General features: G+C 40.8%; 1 protein-coding gene across 3 annotated transcripts; it reads left to right on the top strand.

Moving 5' to 3' along the window:
- Positions 1-335: 335 nt before the first annotated feature.
- On the top strand, positions 336-21,701 carry vmp1 (vacuole membrane protein 1). 3 transcript variants are annotated; one of them, XM_024805016.2, is made up of 12 exons: positions 336-414; positions 966-1,073; positions 1,328-1,460; positions 1,673-1,763; positions 3,043-3,153; positions 11,009-11,176; positions 11,358-11,489; positions 15,027-15,107; positions 15,243-15,359; positions 16,730-16,791; positions 19,508-19,607; positions 20,047-21,701. In XM_024805016.2, exons 2-12 carry the CDS (start codon positions 995-997, stop codon positions 20,188-20,190), a joined length of 1,218 nt encoding a protein of 405 aa, XP_024660784.1. In that variant the 5' UTR covers positions 336-414; positions 966-994; the 3' UTR covers positions 20,191-21,701. The 3 variants fall into 3 exon arrangements, with proteins under 3 accessions (XP_024660784.1, XP_024660781.1, XP_024660782.1); XM_024805013.2 differs by having other exon boundaries at positions 407-529; XM_024805014.2 differs by lacking the exon at positions 336-414 and adding an exon at positions 421-529 and having other exon boundaries at positions 851-1,073.
- Positions 21,702-21,743: the final 42 nt, after the last annotated feature.

Raw genomic sequence — 21,743 nt, 5'->3', positions numbered from 1 at the left:
CTTTGTCAGTGCTTAAAACTTTCCAAGACCATAGAAGTGTCACATATATGCGATAACATTAATATAGACCTGCAGGTTTATAGTGATAGTATAACAGTTACCACCTCCAACCCGTTTCGGCAAATCTGGCAACCTCCCATTGGACTGCTCCTCACAAGGAACGGAAATGGACTTTTACATCTATTTCACAATAAAAGTATTCGCTTATGAAGTGAAGCATGTGATTTCATCGTAAGTTATTATAATACTGTCATTACACCATGAATCGCTCCCACATTTACTCAGTTAATTAATTACAACATAATGTAAACAAAAACTTTTTCTACAGCCTTTTCCCCCCAGTGGTGCACAGTAGTGCTGGTTTTACTTTGACAGTGCCTGCGTTTGTTTCCGGGTAAAGAGGACAGGAACAAGGTACAGATGTCATGTAATTTTAACAAACATTCCCCTGTTTCTCTCCTGTGTAACGTGTGTCTTTTCTCATTACTACAACAGTATAGCGGCAACAAGTTGTTTTAGACGTTTCTCGGTGAGTAAGGGAACTCGTTATTGAGTTTAAACGCCTGATTTTGAGGTACAGACGTCACTAGCTCGGTCGTTAGTATTTTGGCTAGCCGGTTAGCATGTGGAGGGTTATGCACGTATTTAGCACCATATCTACTTACAGACTGACCTACGGAAAGACGACAGCTCACGTCAGCTGTAGCCTTCGCTCTCGTAAAGCAGTCTGTAATAGTTTCACAGTCGCCTCGTTGCTTTCTGTGCTATATCTCTGTCTTTGAATTTGAATGTCAGCTAACCGGCGTGTGAACGAAAGGTTCGCACTAACTGATAGTTTATTGGTTGACAGCTGCTGATAAGGAGTTCCAGTTTCTACACAATCCCTGCTGTAATCTCTTAGCCGTTCAGAAACGGGGACACGGGAAACTCCAACTCCTACTTGTCGTGCTCCTCTCTCGTCCTAGACTGCCTGACTTGCCAGACGGTGATTGACATGGCAGCTAATGGAGCAAGCTGTGAGCAGCCTCAGAAACGCGCAGGAGCTAAAGACAAACTGAATGGGAAATCCGCAGGTAAACTCTATCAGTTGTATCTGTTGTGTAACCTTTGACACAGAACTGCACCTATCACCTTATGGCATTCACGCTTTATAAACACTCACACTGATTCACTATGGGTTATTTTCACTTTCCATAGGTGCAAACAAGTACATTACAGAGTACATGTATTATGCATTTAGCATTACCAATTCAAGAAGTGGCAATAAGTGTTGTGTCTGTAAGTATTACAGAGTGTCAAAGTGATTTTCTTTCGTTTTATTCTCCAGACTTGTCATTAAGAGAGAGGAGACAGAAGGATAAGGAAGAGCGCCTGTCTCTGGTGCTATGGAGGAGACCTGTTACCACTTTGCATTACTTTCTCCTGGAGACGCTCCTTAAGCTAAAGGAGTGGACGTTTAAGTAAGACATTAAAGGTTTTTCCTGGATTCTTTTCTTAAAATGAAGCTGTCTCCTGGTTGGACATACCCTGTGATTTAAGCTGCTGTATCAAAAAAAAGTACTTATGCCCCAGAAGGTGGATTTGTGCATTTTATTGAGACCAGAGACACTTAAATTTAAGGGGGGAAAGAATGGAAGGGGATATGATTGTGTTTTCTTGCTTCCCGATTCAGGCTTTGGCAGCGGAGAGGCATAGTTTTCCTGTGTTTGGTGTTATGCTCTCTCTTTTCCATCGCATACTCAACTGAGGGAGAACACCAGCAAGTAAGCCTCGACTTGTTTTGCTTTCTTAGAGACGTTAAGAATCAGCTAATCAGTTATTTTGTCATCGGCAAGTTTAAAGGTTAACGATGAGTCACTTTTTATCCTGCTCGAGACTTTTCCAAGAATAAACTTTGCATTGTGAGATAATGCAGTGTGCACTGTTGTCAGGTAACCCTTGATCATGTAGTCATCTGTCTGAATGTTCTGTTTACAAATTCATCTGTGCAACGGTCTGTCACGGTTCAGTTAAAACACTACAGTCCTTCAGGGCTTCCTAGAACCAACTGAGAATGGCGTAATCATTTACCTAGAACAGCAGGTCAAACATAGGAAATGAGCAGGGGGAAAAAATAACCCAAGAATAAAGCAAATTTAAATATGTCAAAATCACAAATATTAATGTAAAATAAGGTAATGGGATCGAAAAACATATTGTTTTCATTGTAACTGTGCAGCAATAACTGTTAAGACAGAATTTCCCTGTAAACGGAGTGTAATGAATATTGGTCTAATGCTTTTTTAAATAAATAAACCAATGTAGTTATTAAACGCCTAAAAAAGATTAACTTTTTGTATCATTTATTGTAGAGGTGAGCAATGTGACACTTTTTAATTGTGGACAATCTGATTTGGGCACTTCATACAAAATACAAGGTATATGTTTTGCAAGAGCCAAATGAAGATTCTCTTTCTTATGTTTGCCTCATTTATGATTGTGGAGCCTTTCTCTTTGGCACATTTAAGTAAACCTTACCATCTTACTGGGAGTTTATGCATCAGTCGGACATTTATGGCATACGCACAATGTAACCTCAAACCACTCTGCAACTACTCTGAAAATCAGGCCTTAGACAGTAGCCACCCACTCTGTCCATCAGTCATTCCACATCAGCATCAGGAGAAGCGGCGATATGACTGATGGTGACTGACTTTTGTTTTCACTCTTTATAAACTTCACTCGATTATTTTTAAAGCTGACGTATAAATCATCAGTTATGGTCCAAATTTTCAGAATTCAATGGAAGCGAAAACAGGAAGTTGTGATTCAGGCCTTTTACACTTAAGTAACAGTGACTTCCTGTGTGTCCAGACAACACATGCAGACCTTATGTGATAACAGATATTCAGCTAATCCTGAAGGGAAGATTTTCACTCAACTTTTTAGATTTTACCTTGAAAGATCATCATCTGATCTTTTAGACGCTGGTGACTACCCTGCCCTTCCCCTTGTCTGATTTATGTATATAGTTAATTTTCTTCAATTTTTTTTCCTTTGCAGTATGTTCAGTATCTGGAAAAGAAGTTCCTATGGTGTGCCTACTGGGTAGGCCTTGGGATCCTGTCTTCAGTGGGCCTTGGAACTGGTCTGCACACCTTCCTTCTCTACCTGGTAAGATAGCATCAGCCATATGGAAATGCAGACGCAAAATACCTTTACTGAAGTAAAGGTAGATAACAGAGGCAATAACAATGACATGGTTTATATTTAGACTGAACAGGTTTTATATTCATAGACAACAGACCGTTTTAGGCGTGAAACAGTACTCACTGATATGAAACAAAGCGTGGCTACGCACCATTAAGAACAAAGTGTAGTCATAGTAGGAATTTTGAGAGCAGGGATAGTTGTGAGTAACTTGCAAACTGGCAAAAGCTTAAAAACATATATTGAAAAATATAAATTTAACATTTGCAAAAGGAGCAGGGAATACCTGTAAGCGAGAGTCATTCAGCTTTACCTGTCTGTACAGATCCTACTCCCTGTCGTTATTTTACAGTTCAGAATAAAGCTGCTTCTCCTTTGTCACACTATGGCAGGTAGCGCTACGTGTTTGATTTGAGTTTTACACCAGATGCCCTTCTTCATGCTGGAATTGAACCAGTGACCTAAGTGAATGTGTAAACCACCAAACTGTGGGAAAAGATGTAACCATATTCCAAATTTGAAGAAATGTAATTTAATTCCACTTGTGTTAATCATTTCTGGTCTAGATTGAGTTAGCTGAGTTTTACTGAATATTGGCCTGACTAAAGGCTACAAAATGTAAAGAGAAATTGATTACCGACATTATCTGGTTGGTTATGCTCAGCATGGGTCAGAATATAATTTACCTTAACAGTTAGCGATTTTCTTACAAAAATGCTACATTTGCAGAATTCTGCAAAATCGCTGTCCGTTTGTTCCTGTACTCACCAGAGGATGGCGTCATAGTCCACACCGAGCCATGAGCCCTGTGTTTCTTCTAACGTCACACGTTTGTCACACGTCTGTCGAAGGCTTTGTGTGAGTGAAGTGTAATTTTCCCCTGACAGGCAGTCACAGAGTGACTGTCACACTGAGTCACCATGAACATGCGTCATTGGTCTTTGGTTGTGGCTAAAAGGAGAATTTAGCAAAATGAAAGAGAGGAAGAAATTCTCCACCAAAGTCCGCTTCAGGCTGATGATGTGGCTTCTGTGCTGCAGAACATGTGCCGATGTGGTTCAGCTGAGTCAGCCATTTCCATTATAATGAAATAATGGGAAAAGATGTAACTGTGACCTTCCCCTTTTTCTTCTTCTTCTTTTTTTTTTAAAGAAATGGTGTACACTCCCTCCATTAATTCTTTACAGCTGTCTAGTGCTCTGCTTCTTTACATACTGTGTGCAACAATAATGACGTAGCAGCAGTGGCTCGTGCCATATACTCTGTGTGGGGTTGTGTATTGTGCTTTTCTTTTGCAGTGAGAATATTAAACAGCTCTGGTTTTCATAATAACTTGTCCTTATGTACCAAAAGTCAAGTCATGAAACATTGTGTCTAGACCAAAAAAAAGGAATTCAGATTACTCCACCGCAGAGGAGTTTGACTTGTTCCTCAAGAGATTGACTTCTTTTTTCTTTAATCACATTACAGTAGGGATTTGTTTTGTTTGGATAATTGTTCACCCTTATTTCCTTCAACATCTTGCATTCATTTTCATAAACTGTTGGGCACTAAATTATTTACCTGCATGGCACTGGCAGCAGCACAGGACCTCATGTCTGCTTGTATATAAGATAAGATAAGATAAGATAAGATAACCTTTATTAGTCCCACACGTGGGAAATTTGTTTTGTCACAGCAGGAAGTGGACAGTGCAAAAGTTATGAGGCAAAAATTAGAATACAATAAGAATAAATACAGTACACAACTGTACAGAATAGAATAAAATAAAATACTATATACAGTAGAATAAAATAAAATAAATATACAATAAGATAAAAATAGAATACAAATACAAATACTATATACAACTGAGTAAAAATACAACGATGACAGAAAGGATTATTGCACTTAGTATTATTGCATATGTATGGATGTGTGTGCTTGATCAGTTAAAGTCTTTATTATGGAGTCTGACAGCATTGGGGAGGAAAGACCTGCGAAATCTCTCCGTCCCACACCGTGGGTGCCGCAGTCTCCCACTGAAGGAGCTGCTCAGTGCTGTCACAGTCTGCTGCATGGGGTGGGAGATGTTGTCCATCAGGGATGACAGCTTAGCCGCCGTTCTCCTGTCACTCACCACCTCCACTGGGTCCAGAGGGCATCCTAGAACAGAGCTGGCCCTTTGGACACTTTTATAAAGAAGGCATACTTCAGGTTTTATTTCCTTCTTCCTGGTCGCCAGAGATGCTATGTAATACCTGGATATCTGTTGATTACATATGCAGTCACATGTGTCACCTGTGTGACCCTCAGTGATCCAAGCAAACTGATATTAGGGTCTGGCACCCAGCAATTTAATTTTCTTGTCTTTAAGTATAGCATAGGTTGCTTACGGTCTTTGCTGGTAGCTTTCCATCCTCTCATTTGGAGCTACTCTCCATCCTCCAGAGGTTTCATACCTACAGCCTATCTCTACCAAGAAGTTTGCTGATCCTTCAGCCGAAGAGGTTCTGTAGGCTCTCCTGCTTATTTTATAGTTTATGATTGTGTCTATTTGTGGAGGTATTTGCCTACAGAGAACCTACAGAGAGGGGCTTTCATCCAATTCAACCTCCAAAATCCCAACTGTGTGTTGCTCAACGTGGATGATGCTTTACATTAGTCGAGTATGATTGACAGCGGCGTTAACTAGAAATGGGAGAAGCATGAACTCCTCATCAATCCATACTCACTCATTAGGGGGCCTTATCCCTTTATGTTTGGGAACTGTTTGCACTTAAGCTCTTCTATAACACTGGCCTTATAGTTTGCCATAGGTTATTAGATTAAGGGCTTTTTCTCCTTAACTTGCTGTCCAGCAGACTCTCTGCTGCTGTTGTCACCACTCCTTCAGAACCACGACTCCAAACAGCTGATGAGAGAAGTCACTTGTCTGATTTGCCTTCTTTTGCAAGCCGACATGACAAAGATGCAGTGTCTTTACAACCAGGTGCACTTTCCCTCTGCAGGCCAAAGCCACGTGCATTTTTTCCATCTGTGGATGGTGGGTTGATATATGCACCTTAACTTGGGAGCAGGTGGTCTTAGTCATAGTTTTTTTTATTTTGACAAAAATAAAATTTAGTTTTAGTTATAATTTAGGCATCTAAATTCTTTATTTTTTGAAGTTTTAGGCAACTAAATATCATAAGATTATCATAGAACAAATCTGAAGTTGATTTGGTTTACTAATTTGTAGGGTGTGAGAAGTTTGTTAACAAAGCATCTTCTTTTCTTTGATATCAAATGTGAAATATGTCCAGATATCTTCTTTTCTCTTCCGTTGACGTTTCATGTTTTGCCGCGTTTTCATATGAAACGGAGGACATGGGAGGGCCCCACCACATCCTGTTATTCGGTGGTAGATCAAATTGTGCCCGCTAACCTTGCTGCACAAGGAGATTTCTTTTGATTGGATAACCTCCAAACTCGACCTGCCTCGCTAAACAAATTAATCAATTGTGATTGCATCTCTTTTCTCCAGAACATTTTCATCTGGTTTTTATTTGTCGATGACAGTGTCGGTATATTTCATCACAGTTTTTTGTCCTCATGCATTTGTTTTTATGTAGTATTGTCTTGTTTTTATCAGGAAAAAACAGTTAAAGAAAAATATCAGTAAACAAAATGAACACTGTCTCGGACAGAACTCTTCTCTCGTCCATATGTCCCAGTTAGGGCTCACGGTAAACTTTGTGTTATTTGATACCATGTCAGCAGATTGTCATCGGTGTCGGATTGTTTTCAAGGAATTGCCCACATTTGTACTGAGGCAAATGCCCTCATTTTGTTTCCTCCAGAGGGTGGATTACATTCTCAGCCTTTTTCTTGTTTTCAAAGAAGTTCAAGGCTCAAATTCAGTGTTTTCCTTTGGTTGCTGGGGAAACTTACAGCGGCAACTGCAGTCATCCCACTACACCTCATTTCATCAACACCTTGGACTTCGATTCCGAAGAGGTACCAAAGCAGGTCAGTGGCAGTCTGGGCTTTCCACTGTTGTAGTATTCTTTTGGGATCACCTTCCCTCCAGGTCAAGAGGTGATGTTTACAGATGCCTTCCTCTTAGTTAGCAAAGGCAGTATGGAAGCACAGGACAGTGTGTAGGAGCAGAGGCTGCTTCACATCGGTGTGCTGGAGCTATGGGTTGTATACTTGGCCCTCAGGCATTTCCGTGCTCAGTCCAATAACACGTTGACCATGTATTGTATCAACTATCTAAGCACCAGATCCAGCCTGTCCTGCATGGAAGCTCAAGGACTCCTGATATGAGCCTCACCTCGTGAGTTTTTCTTGAAAAGATGAGACTTTTGGAGACAACTTTGCCAAAACCTCTGCCGTTTCTTTGCTCCCGGTTTTGACTGATTCAACACGTTTACCAGTGCTGCTGTGGAGGTTTTACCTGAATGGTGACGCCTGTTGTTTAGGAGAATACTGCACTGATGCCATCAGCACTAGTATAAATGGGGACTTCCCTGTTTATGTCTGATAAGACTAAAGCGGCAAGCATAATGGGGCATAATGTAAAATGTCTCTTCTACCCATGACATTTTACATTACCTTGAAAGATGTTCCACTGACTGACATCTGTACCACAGCTGCTTGGACTTCCTGTTGTACCTTCGCCCACTTCTGTAAAGTTAATGTTGCCATTCACATTGTGGGTACAACAGTTTCTTCTGGTCCTTCACTCCGCAACTGCACTGTGGTGAATGCAAATTCATCATGACCTTGTTTTATTGAAGTCATACCAATGAAGTTGATAAGTAATCGAATACCATCTCTTGCGGTCAGGAATAATGGAAGCAAAACAAGAGCTGGGAATCTAAGATTCTGTGAATTCTCTATCACCACCAGAGCACACCGGTGATTAATGAAATTTGCTGCGTACCAGATCCCTTTATTGGGTTACACGTGTAATTTTTATTTCTGTACCTGTTCATAATATACTAAACACATCATCAGACTGGGTATTGGTCTTTTTCTCTGCATAGGTATGAAACTGCTGCATATGGATTGTTTATGAACTCTGTTCTAGTACTCTGTTCTGCAGAGCATGACACAGTGTATTGTGAAAGCATGATACAAATATGCAAGATAAAGTTAATTGCAACAGAATTGCCCCATAGCTGTGGGGCAATCCTAATGAGTAACCCATCAAACGCTGGTATGAATCTCCTGCAATCTGTCAGCAGTGTCTCACGTTCCAGCCCAGGCATCTATTTAGCTTATTTCACTTCATATATTGAATCATTCTCTCTTATTGGAGCTTTCGTCCTCTGCCATCTTTGTAATATCTTATATCAAGTCTGTTTGTTCAGGTTGTTTGGTTGGAAAGGATTCTTGTCCATTGACACATGGAATTATTGTTGACTGTCACGCTCCCCTTGTTGCTTTCATTGTTTGTCCTGATTGGCTTCATTGAGAGTGCCTAATTCTCCAAATTCCTCTGATATTTTGTAATTTTTCACAGAAATGGTGAAGCATTCTTTACATTGTTGTCACTTGACGTGAGCCCACTGCTCATATGGAGATTATTTCCTGTCTCTTAGTTTGCTAAAGTTTAGCTCATGCTCTGAGTGCTTGTACCTTTTGAATCTGTCCACTCTGTTCAGTTTGATTTGTCTGGCATCATGGCATGAAACTGTTTCAATCCAGTGAGCGCTGCAGTAGACTTAAAATTGGCCAGTCAGCAAGCACCGAGTGTGGGACTGACACAGTTGTAAAGCTCTTAAGAAGTGTGGGTGATCGAGGGAATACCCCTGCACCACAAAATAGGTTTAAGTAGCTGCGATGTTAGACCCGAGATGGAAACGGAGTGTGCCGTGTTGATAGATCTGACTAATTTCAGTCATTCACATTGCAGTAACTTCTGTCACACGTCTCTGTTCAATGTTAATACCAACCATAGACGGAAAATGTGTAATATTGTTTTTGAAGAAAAACCACATTTCCCACCAGAAGAATTACACGGAATTTACTTCAAGCCTGAAGCATTAACACATGGCCACATAGAGAGCATGAGGTCACTGATCCACCGGGTGAGGGGAGTAACTCACCAGTATGAGCTTACTCTTCATCATGATGTTTTTGGATGTGTTGCCAAGCAAACACTGGGTTCTAGTCTTTATGTTGTGCTTAAATGACTCATCCTCATGATGCCTGTACTTATACATGTCTGAATTGAGAATTTAAATTTTAGGAGACCAATAATTTAAATGAAAAAGGTTTTCATTTACGTCGATGCACTGCTTTGTCAGTTCACCCCTTTGGCAATCTTCTCAGGAATTTTTCATGATTAACTGAGATTGTTTCCCAATTTTTGGGTGAATTCATTCCACTTTCAACCAGAATCTCACATAATTGAACCCAAACACAGGGATATTTGAATGTTTGGCTTTCCCCTTAAGTTATTGTGGTTGCTCATCATCCCTCAGGATTAAACATGACCACACCCGCTACCATCAGGTCAACATTTCACTGTAGGACTTTTTGCTTTTTAATGAAATTTGTTGAACTCGTTTACTAGGCCAGAGTTAAAAGTAACCTATGGCCCTTCCTGCTGCATCATATTCCTAACCACCTTTTACACACTGAATACCACTAGTGGTTTAAACAGAAAATAATGTCATGTATGTTTGTTCCATGCACAGAGGGTCTCTGTGCATGGAACAGAGACCTTCATCACTGCAGACCAGTGATGAAGCAAAGAACTGTTTGACAGATCCTGAATGACTTCTGTTGATGCGAATGAACAAAGAGAGCAGTGCCGGTGCTGCTACAGCTCCTATCAAACAAGCGTGTCTGAATGTTAAGAGCTTAGGTGTGTTTTCCTCCTTGGTAACAGTGTCTTGTTGTCTCACAAAGGGCTAATGTTAAATGAAGTCCTGCTTGGATGAAAAGGGAGTGTCTTGTGTAAACTAAAGAAGCCTCCTGTGTGCTCATACTCTGAGTGGGTGGAGAGTTACCATGATGAAGCATTTGCAGTCAGCACAGACTAATTGTGCGCTGTCCATCTACTGTCACTGTTGCCTGTTTCACCTCAAAGAAGCATAATGAAGTAGCTATGTTGTGGTTGCAGGTTGCCCAACTGTTACTGAGGCCAGGTGGCTCAACCTAACCGCCTCGACAGTGATAAGTGATGACATAGCTACCTGCCAGAGTGGCGGCATGACTCAGCTGCTGGTGCTTTGTGTTTGTTGCTTACAATGTAGCACTCGCAAGCTGTGTTTAACAATACAACAGCAGCTTAAATTACTGCAAACATTACTGCAAACTGCAGGCCACAAAAAGATCACAATCAACACCTTTTGGAAGGACTTTGAACAACAACGACAACTTTAGTTGAAGAGAGATATATTGCACGACTGCAATATGAAATATCTGCTCCTGTTTGAAAGGCTGAAGTTGACACAGACTAATAATTAAAATATAAAGAAAATCAATCTTTAGCCCTTAACTTTGCTGTTCGAGAGTCTTTTGAGTAGCCTTTTGCTCACACTATGACCTTACGTTCATGTTCTTTTGAGCATTTTTCATCATAAAGACAGTTGATGACCTCCCCTGTCCTTTTTAATGAGTTATGAGTCAGTGAAGATCTCTATCATGGATTTTTCCAAGGGTTGCCACATGGACAGAGACCACCCTCACTAACGTCTGATACACACTCAGTCATTTTGTTCTGTAAGCATGGCTGCAATATGACAGAAACCACTCAGTTCAGAAAGGAGCTTCAAGGGTTTCAAAGATGTAAAGGGTTGATGTAACTTGGCTTATTTTCCATCTGTCTCGCTCCTCTCAGGGCCCTCATATAGCTTCAGTAACCCTGGCAGCATACGAGTGTGGGTCCACAGACTTCCCAGAGCCTCCCTACCCAGACCAGATTGTTTGTCCCGAAGATGGAGGAGTGGAGGACACAATCTCCCTCTTCTCAATCATGTCAAAGGTCCGACTGGAGGCCTGTATGTGGGTGAGTGTTAGCTTGAATAAAGATACACTAGAGTTATCCACCCTGACAAACACCAAAGATGCTTTTTCAGGGCTGTGTTGGTCTCGTTTGTGCATAAATCCAAAGTATATCTAATCTTTCACCAAGTAGTTTGATGCATAACTGAGTTATCGCAAACATAAAATGTTCTGTTTATGTTTAGGGTGCCGGCACCGCCATCGGAGAGCTGCCTCCTTATTTCATGGCCAGAGCGGCTCGTCAGTCGGGAGCTGATCCAGACGATGAGGACTACGAGGAATTTGAGGAGATGTTGGAGCAGGCCGAGGGTGCTCAGGTCAGAAGCACTTGTTTTCGTAAAGTGTTAGGTCCTAGGATGTGCACTGGTGTGAACATCAAGAATATTTAAAGATTAAAGAAGGATTATGCTCAGATATGCATTTCGATAAATGTGATTTCGAGAAACCTAAAAAGGCGACATTTAAGTTATATCACTTATTATTTAATTGAGTATGGCTTCCATTTTTGTTTTTGTTTTTTTAATGCTTCTTTCCCGCTCACAAAAATTAGCCAGCGCTCCCTTATCACCCCTATTCTTGCTTCATTTCACGGGCTTCCAGTAAAATTCAGAATCCATTTAAAAATTGACAGGTCAAGCCCTACATGGCCGGGCTCTGGCATCTGAGACCTTACAACAGCAGCTGGCCTCTCAGATCATCTGATCGGGCTCGCTTAGCTGTTCCATGTTCCTTTTTTTAAAACCAGAGGCGATCACGCTTTTAAGGTTGCAGCTCTTAAGGCCGGCTAAATCTGCGGTTTGTTTTAAATGACTGCCGTTTTGTAGGTTAGCTTTTTCTTAATCTTTCTCCCATTATTTTTGGCTTTTGTTCACTTCTAATGTGTTTATGGAAGTGTGCATGTTGGCATGAAGGTCTGCGTGCTGGAACATGTATTCTTATTTTTAATGTGCGGTTTTATTCAAACTGTGAAGCACTTTGTAACAGTGTGTTTTAAAAAGCACTGTACAAATAAAGTTATAATTCTTTCCAAATAAGTTATATTTGGTTTGAACAGGGGCCCAAAGTCATCCAGCCTGCCTTGTACTGCAAGAGCAAAGCAGTTACACTCAATATTGGACTATCTATCTATACATCTGTTCGGATTTATTTTAATGTAGCTGCTTACACGGTGCCCACAGACTCAATACGATATGATCTTATTTAATATGGTTTAATTTCATAATGTGCAACTGACCACAAAGCCACTGTCCAGTGATTGGTCTCAAAGTGGCACGTGACTTCAGTGAAGCCCCGCCCTTCTTGCACTTCCAGTAAATCTGTGTGTTCGTGGGTGAGTCACCCTGAGCACAGCTCCCTCTTTAATCATCCCTCGGGCTTTGCTCTCTCGCTGCCTCCCTCCGTCTCTCTTTTCACCGGCCTCTAATTTGAATGACAGGCAGCGCTGTCAGGAACTGAGTTCACATGACTGGAGACTGCTGAGATCAGAGGCTGAGTAAGCAGAACAGAAATTAGAGAAATGGTGTCCATTGTCTCCATCACCTAGTCCCACTTCAGTGGCTCTCAGCTGACAAGGTCATCTTCACAGGGTGTTGTTTTGTTCAGGACATATACACTTAGGTGTGTGTCAGGGGCATTCTGAGAAGCACTGCAAAGACCCATTAACATAAAACAGTAATTGGAATGGATACCAAAGAAGAAGAAAAAAGACTGAGTGTGACAAAAATGGAAACGCATGTCCCTAAATGTGGTAAAACCTGCCTTTGTGTGCAGTGTTGTAGTATTGCAGTGAGCAAATTGAATCTGAGCAGACATGTTCGAGCTGCATCCAGGCAAGTGGTGAAAGGTTGGTTGAAGATGAGAAGAATTTGCTTGTTTACAGATCTGTGCATACCGCAGGAGGCAGTGCTTTAGAGTTGCTCATCCAATATCAGGAGAAGAACCATATATGATGAATTGATTTACATAAAAATGACCAAAACACTGAGGAAGACTTGGAGTCAATACACGTTATGCCTGAATTAGCAGGAAATCTACATCGTTATTTATTTATATAAGGCTTGTGTTCACCCTACTGATGAGCACCTGTTTAAGCCTTTAGAGAAACATGGTGCTTCCTTTTTTTCTGATGTTCTGAACACAAAAGTTTTTACCAAAAGTCTTATTATATCACCAGTACCGTATTTTTGACCATAAGGTGCACCGGATTATAAGGCGCATTAAACTTTACTCAACTCATTCTTCTTGCTTCCTCCACTTCTGTACCATTAATTCATTAATGTTGAATTCTCACGCAGCTGCTCTATTCCCATGTTGCTGCAGTATATTAATGACTAACCTCGTATTGTGGATGGATTATCTCAGTTGTTCTCCTGACTGAAGTTTGGTCCGTTTACAGCATCCTGCCATGCGATTGCATTTGTCCCTAACCATCGGGAACCCTCACGTTAACTTTTATCGAGTGGGAAAAAGTTGGCGTTCATCCTCCAGCTTTACTGTGTTTATATTATGCTAACATAGCTGTGTCGCTAGCGATCACGTAGCACATCATTATATACTAACTAGTCCAATTTCAGTAACCCTACAAAAGTCACTGCTGTTAGGTTTCTGTCTTCATTTATGTTGGAAGTGATAGCAGAGGTGTACGTTTTAATTTTTTCAGAAATCTCTCAGTCAGAACATGCTATATCATGTTTAGGTGGAAACTAGCGAGCTAACTTCCTGCTAACTTCTAACTCAATTAAATTTAATAAATCCTGTTTTCATGGATGCCTGCATGTTAAACTTAATTGTTACACCTGGTAAAGCAGCAACACTGATCATTTTATTAAAGATGAAAGAATTTAGACAGTTTTTAACTCTCAGTGATGTCGTAGTGACTTTGGGACCTGAAGCGGATGGAGTTTTGGACCCAGATTACTCCGTGAGGCTCCTGACTACGGTAGCCCTAATGCTCCAACAATCCATCAAGCAGTGCGGCTTCATAGCTTACCAAAATCATACTAAAACATTTTATGACAGATTTTTGAGCGCCGTGTACCAAGTAAAACCGGTTTGAGGTCAGTAAGCACAACCAGAATTCATACATAATGCATGCACTGTCGATTTTTTTCAGAAAAGTTACGAGTTTAAGTGTGAAAAATACGGTAATTGTTTCGGTGGGTGCATTATAAGCCTTATAAAGGGTAACAGCATTGAAGACTCAGGATGCAGTTTTTATGAACGGTTGCACTGAAACGAACATGAAAAAAGGACTTAGTTTTTATCAACCTCGGTACTTTGGTGCTTTCTTAGTTATAGAAGATTAAAAACTAAACTTAAATTTGACTTTTTGTTGAAAATAAACACACATGGTGCCAGTTTTTGTTTTTTTTGTTTTTTTTTTTACACTGGCTTCCTGTGCCTTTGATGTTTTTCCTCTATCTCAGATCTTCACAATATAGCCACAGATGTTTCAGCCTCTCAGAAAAAACCCAAAAGGTCCTCTGCACTTTTGTACCAAATTCACCAAACCTCAGAGAAAGTCTTAAATTGCTCTAAAATAGCAGGTATCAGTACTCTATTGCTCCTTGTAATAACACTGGAGACGGCGGCACTGTTAAAACATTTGGTTTGGTTTAAAAAAAAAAAAAAAAGTACACACATTTGCAAAAAGTACAGAGTGGTTATTTTAAGAAAACAAGAGTGGTTGTGTGTTCAGAGATGTGTATGTGTACATGTGAAATCTTTGATGCAGGGAAGTGTAACAAGAATTAAAAACCCGGCAGCTTAAAATAACAATCCCTGCCTGGCAGCCATTGATGCACTTACAATCACTTTATTCACTTGTTGTTGTTGTTGTTGTTGTTGTTTTGCAGGATTTTGTTACAAGAGCAAAACTGGGAGTGCAGCACATGGTGCAGAAAGTGGGATTCTTTGGCATCTTGGCTTGTGCCTCAGTGAGTAGGAAGTTTTCAGGCCTTTTTAAAATTATTTTATTATCTTTTTTTAACTTTTAAACTGAGTTTGTTACGAACAAATTAATGTTCGTGCCCAGACGACGAATCACTACGATCTAATGTGCCCATTTTCAGATTCCTAATCCTCTCTTCGACCTGGCTGGAATAACCTGCGGCCATTTCCTGGTTCCTTTCTGGACCTTCTTTGGAGCAACTCTGATTGGGAAAGCCATCATCAAGATGCACATACAGGTCAGCAGCACAGTGGAAGCATTGATCAGAGGTGGTTTAAACCTTGCAGAGACGGTTTACCTCAAACAACAGCATGTTTTTTCCTTTTTTTAACATAAGCCCCACAGGCCCACGTACTTGCAGCATCTTGCCTTCAAATATGATTCATCTTTTGTTTCATGTCGTCGCGCTTCTCTGTCCGCAGTGTAATAATGCATCTCAGAAATCCTCTCATAGGAAAAAAACGGTTATCCACTGCTGAGTGATACCCTTTGAACAATCCCCACAAGCCTAAAACGTGTGGGAAAGATCAAGCCTCAGTGTTTAAATCATGAGGTGGCGACTATGAGAAAGTCCTAATTGGACACTTCTGGTTAACTGTTTCTGATGGCGCTCTTTTTTTTTTTTTTTCCTTCGGGGATTCCTTATTCTGGTTTGAGCTTTCAGATGCATGCCACACCACATAAACTTACTCCAGATGAAAGGAGGGAAGCTTTTAAGAAGCATTTAACAAGAGTTTGGATTTTTAAAAATGCACTAGATCCAAAAAAAAACAAAAAACACAACTTAATTACGGAGGGTATTGTTGAGTCTACCATACTAGTGACTAATGTAAGCTCAGACTGCAAGGGGCTGTCTGCGTCTGAGGCACACTGTTGAGTGTTTCAACAAACTAAAGCCTATCAATCTCTTGGTGGTACCAGCCAATGATCTCACTATGAGACCTTTCAGACAAAGAGGACTTGAGGCAGTGGGGGTAATGAAGGATGTAGAGTGGATGTGAGGGAAGAGAAGGAAATTGAGCAGACTGTAAGAGGCTACAGGGGGGAGAGTCTTTTGTCTTTTCTTTTTTTTCCTCCCCCCAATTCTGTACCTTGAACCTCATGGACGTTGGATGCCATATCCTGTCTGATTTTGTCCAGGGGGCCATGTGTCATGCCGTTTTAGAGCTGATCAGTTTCAGGACCAGGGGGAGAAGGGAAAAAAAAGTGAGTTTTTTGTTGTTTTTTTAGAACCCCCACCCCTCCACTTGGGTGCTTTGAAAACCACACAAAACCCCTCACACAGACCAAAATTTAGGTTACCGCCAGGTTTGAGTTTCATAATTAGGGTGTCTGTGAACAATGTCAGATGTGGCCTCAATTTCTCAGAGTTGTGTCATTAAAATTAAGAATCTAAACGCATCTTTCTGCCAAGAGTTTTTTTTTTTTTTTTTTGTTTTTTTTTAAATAAAAAAAGGTGTTAAGGAACAAATGTTTTTTGAAAATGCTACACATTTTAGGAGACTTTATGAATAAAGTTGAGAATTTAAAAAAAATTCTGTTTTATCAGCTGTCCTGAATTTCAAAGCAAAGTCATCAATGTTTTTATTTCTGTTTTTTGTTCCTCAGAAACTTTTCGTTATCATCACCTTTAGCAAGCACATAGTGGAGCAAATGGTGTCACTCATCGGGTAAGTTTTTTTCAATTGTTTTTTTTTTGTCCTGTACTGATGTGCGTGTGTGTGAGAAAGCCTGCTTTAATTAGAAACTTGGTGGAGTCATTGTCTTTCGTTGGTTTTGTGGTTGGCAGCACATTTGTAAACTTTTTCAGATGCGTTATGAACACTGATTGGGGATCCTGTATGAATAAATGCTCTCACTGCGGGGGCGTATCGTATGTGCACGCATTTTCCTTCTTTTCTTTTTGATTCACCCCCACCACCACACACACACACCAAGGTATTTCTTCCCCCCCACACGTGCAATCCATCTCTGCTAGAGCATTGGTGGTCAGGCGTGTGAGGTCCCATCCAAACATGCTCATCTGACTCACTGAGTTGAGCTGTGACTGAGAGAAGAGGCGGTTAGAGGTTGTAGAAGAAGCTTTTTTGAAAGTAATAAGACTTTAATAAATGTACGTATGTAGGTAGGTAGGTCATGGCTCTGGATTCATCTGTTTCAGTTTTCTTTGAAGATGCTGAGTTTTAAATTTAATTTCGTTTTGTCTTTTAATAATGTGGAGGGAATTTGTCAGGCACGGGATGTCAGAAGAGACAAACTCAGCACTTTTTTTTTTTTTTAAGGAAATTGACTCGCAGTCATGTAAACGTCTCAAATCTTAAACAAATTCAAAGAAATAAAGAAAAAAAATCCCCCTAATAGTCTGTCTGTGGTGTAGTGGTTAACACTTGCAAATAAAATGCATCCGGTTTGAGATAAGGAGGAAACAGGAATTCAGTCTCATGGGTCACATTCAAAGTGCTGGTCCCTAAAAATGAGGAGAGCTCCGTCAGGAAACGGCATCAAGCATAAAAATCAACATGTGGATCCAACTGTGTCGATCCCCTCGGGAAATAGGGGAGCTGCTGAAAGTACCTATGAAAGCCCCCAATGCTTGTTCTATTGAAGTACATTTATATACGTGTGTGTACATATGTATTATAGGGCTGCTATGATTAGTCAACTAGTCACGATTATGTCGACTATCAAAATCATCGACAACTAATTAACAATTTTTGTTTGAAGCTTTGTAAGATCCTGAAAGATGCAGGAATAAGTTGTAGGATTTAAGAATGTAATAACGGACTGAAATGGAGGATGGTAGCAATGCATCTACAAGGATGCCAGCTGCCGTTAAACGCCGAAGAAGAAGAAGAAGAAGCAGTCTCCGGTATCGTAGCTGTGTCCAGATTCAGGGGCCGCATCCTTCGGAGGCCGCATTTGTAGGTCGATTATGTCACAGCGATGCGATGAAGGCTGTCCAAATTACAAGACTCCGACAAATGCAGCCAACAAATACGTCCTCCTTTTCCCCAGATTTGAAAGATGGGTCGGGTGTATGCTTCGTGGCCAGACCCATTCAATTAAAAAAAAAAAAAGACAAAAACTGAGACATACTTTTCTTATATTACGATATCTCAGCGATTAAATGTGTGATTTAACTTTTTCACACTGACAGAGAAGATTTCCCGCTGCTCCAGCCCACCTAAGGTCAAAGTTGGCTGCAGGCGGCCCACACCTTTAGCTAGTTTTAAAATCGGTATCCTCCTTCATAGGAACTTCTTTTTGACTTTACCAAAAACACTATCTGATTTAAAATGAAATTCAAGGTTCTTTCCCACGTTGCTGCTGCTGTACAGATGACTCTCGGTGACTCGCTATGATGTGTGCAGATAGTTTTTCCTTGCTGATACAGGATGTTTCTTTTCCAGTTTGTGTGAATTCATGTGTGCTTACATGTAAAGTCAAAGTGATAACAAGAATGAATCACACAAAACTAGTTAGGTTTAAGTGACATCAGCAATTACCCAGTCCCCATTTATGTGTGTGTGTGTGTGTGTGTGTGTGTGTGTGTGTGTGTGTGTGTGTGTGTGTGTGTGTGTGTGTTATCGCTCATGTTTTTGCTTAGTCTAGTCAGGTCTAGACAACATGTTTATGTCCTGTCCAGGGCCAGAATTGAATTCATGCGGTGGGAAGGCTGTGAGTACAGCCTGCAGTATATTTTTCTTTTCATGGTAATGATAAGTTTGAGGTCATGTAGCGATTCTTCTTCAAACTGTACTGCTGCTGACCCAGTGGTAAAACTACAGTACCAGTACCTGTCTATGACATGAATTGTTAAAATTGTATTAATAATGACTACCACCCCCACCCCCCCAGTGAGCTAATTCACTACCTAATAAGGGCATTAGCACGCCCTCATTAGATGTCTTTCCATCCAGAAGGCAGCAATGTTGGTAAAGGTGATGACATCATGTCGACTCACTTCCTCAGTGAAGGGGCTGACACAGACTCCTATAGAGAGCTAAAGGGTATAAAAGGAGGGTTGAGGAGTTTCTGCTTCATTCCTCTCTGCTGCCTGCTCCTGCTCACAGTAACAATTAGAGGAGGTGGCAGCTCCAAGATAGGGCCCACATGTAGGATGGGGCCTTCAGCAGTTGTTGCCTGGCCTGAATGCTGTTTGACTGGATCAGCGAGGACCACCTTCTTTCTTTTTCTTTTTTCTCTAAAGTATTGTTCAGGGAAAGGGAAGACTTGAATAGCTTAGTGTGCAGGATCTGAAGTTTTGGTTTCCATGTCTAAGAAGGCTGCTTAAAGGGTAAGTAACTAAATGTTTCACCACCTCCTCTCTCTCTCTCTCTTCTTTGTTCTTTTATCTGTTGCTGCTTTGTGGGTATGCCATGTCAGGTCGGTGCCCAAACTAGGGCCATCTCTCCAGAAGCCCTTCAGGCAGTACCTGGAAGCACAAAGGAACAAGCTGCACCATGCTGGAGGAAGTGCACCAGCGGTAAGAAGATTTAGACTTTACCATGCATTATTTTTGGTCTATTAGCTTTATATGTATATTTATTAAAGGGCAGCCACTAAGTGAATGAGATTTTTTTTTTTTTTTTTGGCAAGGTTTAATATAATCTGTAAAATTAAAAGCTGTAGTATCTACCTAACTACCTTTAAATCAATGCACTAGAGACTCGGAAGCAGTGTTGATGCAAATTCAGATATTGAGATATAGATATATATAGATCTCAATAAGTGTAATTAATTAATAACTGTATAAAATGTGTCAGTGCCCTCTGGTGGACAAACTGTGCATAGCAGTCTCTTAATTATTAGCATATCCTTCAGTTGTAAATGGCTGGTTTTATCAGTCTAGCTGATATTCACTGTTTGCTTGTACGAGGGTAAAAAAAAATAAAGCATATCCACCCTAATTTGGGGTTTTTCAGGATGAGAACTGGCTGTCGTGGGTGTTTGAGAAGGTGGTGCTGGTCATGGTCTGCTACTTTGTCATTTCCATCGTGAACTCCATGGCTCAGAGCTACGCCAAGAGGCTGCAGCAGCTGAGGCACTCGGAGGAGAAAACCAAGTGATGGCGAAATAAAGCGGTACAAACATCCAAGTGACTGTGTTTGTGCTGCCGCTGAGAGCTCCACTTTCGGCCACAGCCACTCACAACTTAACCTCACCCTCATCCATTCTCAAAGAGGCTGAACGATCAAGAAACCAGGCATAATTTGTCGGTGTGTGCGTACGCGCGCTTTTTTCTTCTTTTTTTTTTGAGGATGTATGTGCCGTTTACTGTCTCCTCGTTCAGGTTTTTGTAGTTCTTCTTCATCTCACTCTTTAGGTGTGTCTAGCGCGATTGGTTCTACTGCTGATCTTAACAAGTTACTTTAAATTAACCCATTCATTGACCTCAGAAGTAAAGCAGCGGTTTGGTGGTTGCTGCTGTGTAAGGGCAGTGCCCATCAGATGCTATGCCTTATGCAAGACGGGAAGGCGTGACCTCCCTTGAATATAGCTCTTGACTTATAGACTTGATTTTTATTTAATTTTGTAACCTTTGTGTATGGATGGATCTTGATTTGTCTGTACAGTGTGCTGCCAAGATAACTGCTGTGGATGGTGTTTCTTTTCAGGGTTTCATTGACTTCATGGTTTTTGTCCTGTAAGACCAATTTTGTCTTTTGTTTCTGGAATTGTCCATTTAAAAATGGCAGGAGGAGGAGGGAGAAAAAAGCAATATCAACGTCAGATGATGTGGTATTGATGTTTTGCACATTGTGTAAATATCTTACTATCTTTTTGACGGTATGTTCAGATGTATTTCTATTCTATGGTCTATGTGAACATGAGTCAATTTGAACCAAAACCCACAAGAAAAGGCGATATCATTTGTAAAGTGACGATGTACCCTCAGCTAACTAGTACCATTTCTATTCTGTACATTTGACTTGAACCTGGGATCAGATCATACATAAAACATGGAAATCGTGGCACTTCTTCTCCAGACTGAGTCTCTCATTTGTTTGGATTCTCCTGAAATGTTCATCCATGGAGGCTCCCCCCGTGTAATACTGTTAGGTTTAAGACCCAACACAAAAGATTTGATTTGTAATTGTCTCTTTGAAACGATCATCTTTAAGGTAAGTGTCACGTCAGCCCTAACACACTTATTTTGACTGCTTTTAGTACCAGACGCATGACATCCTTCATGGTAGGACCAGAATTTGGTTTTTGATGATTATTTCTCAGCTTGCCTGCCTTCCCGACTCTTAAACATACTCTGTAGATCCTGGCCGACTTCAGCTCATGGTTGAGACTCTCCAACCATGTGGTTTGGCATTCCTTCACACCACTCTTCCACACCATCAGCTAGCTTATCAGACTGGTGTTGGCTGTTGGATGTGCTTGGCAACAGCGGTCTGTAAGCTGGCTGAAGTTGTTGGTCTTCAGCATTTCTGGGTTCATCTCGAGCACTGCAGCTACACGTTAGTGGGTCTGCGTGCGGACAACGCTGTTATCTAAAGAGACTCTTTGCTTTTATGTCACTCCACTTCTACTGTGTAAAACTCATAAACAATAAAGAGATGAAAAGTGATTCTTTTGCTACTTTTCTTTGTGCGGTGCTGCCTTTCAAAAT

The sequence above is a fragment of the Maylandia zebra genome, linkage group LG14, assembly GCF_041146795.1.
Source record: "Maylandia zebra isolate NMK-2024a linkage group LG14, Mzebra_GT3a, whole genome shotgun sequence".
Taxonomy (NCBI): domain Eukaryota; kingdom Metazoa; phylum Chordata; class Actinopteri; order Cichliformes; family Cichlidae; genus Maylandia; species Maylandia zebra.
The sequence above is the reverse complement of the archived record's forward strand: the minus strand, read 5'-3'. Positions and strand labels throughout refer to the sequence as shown.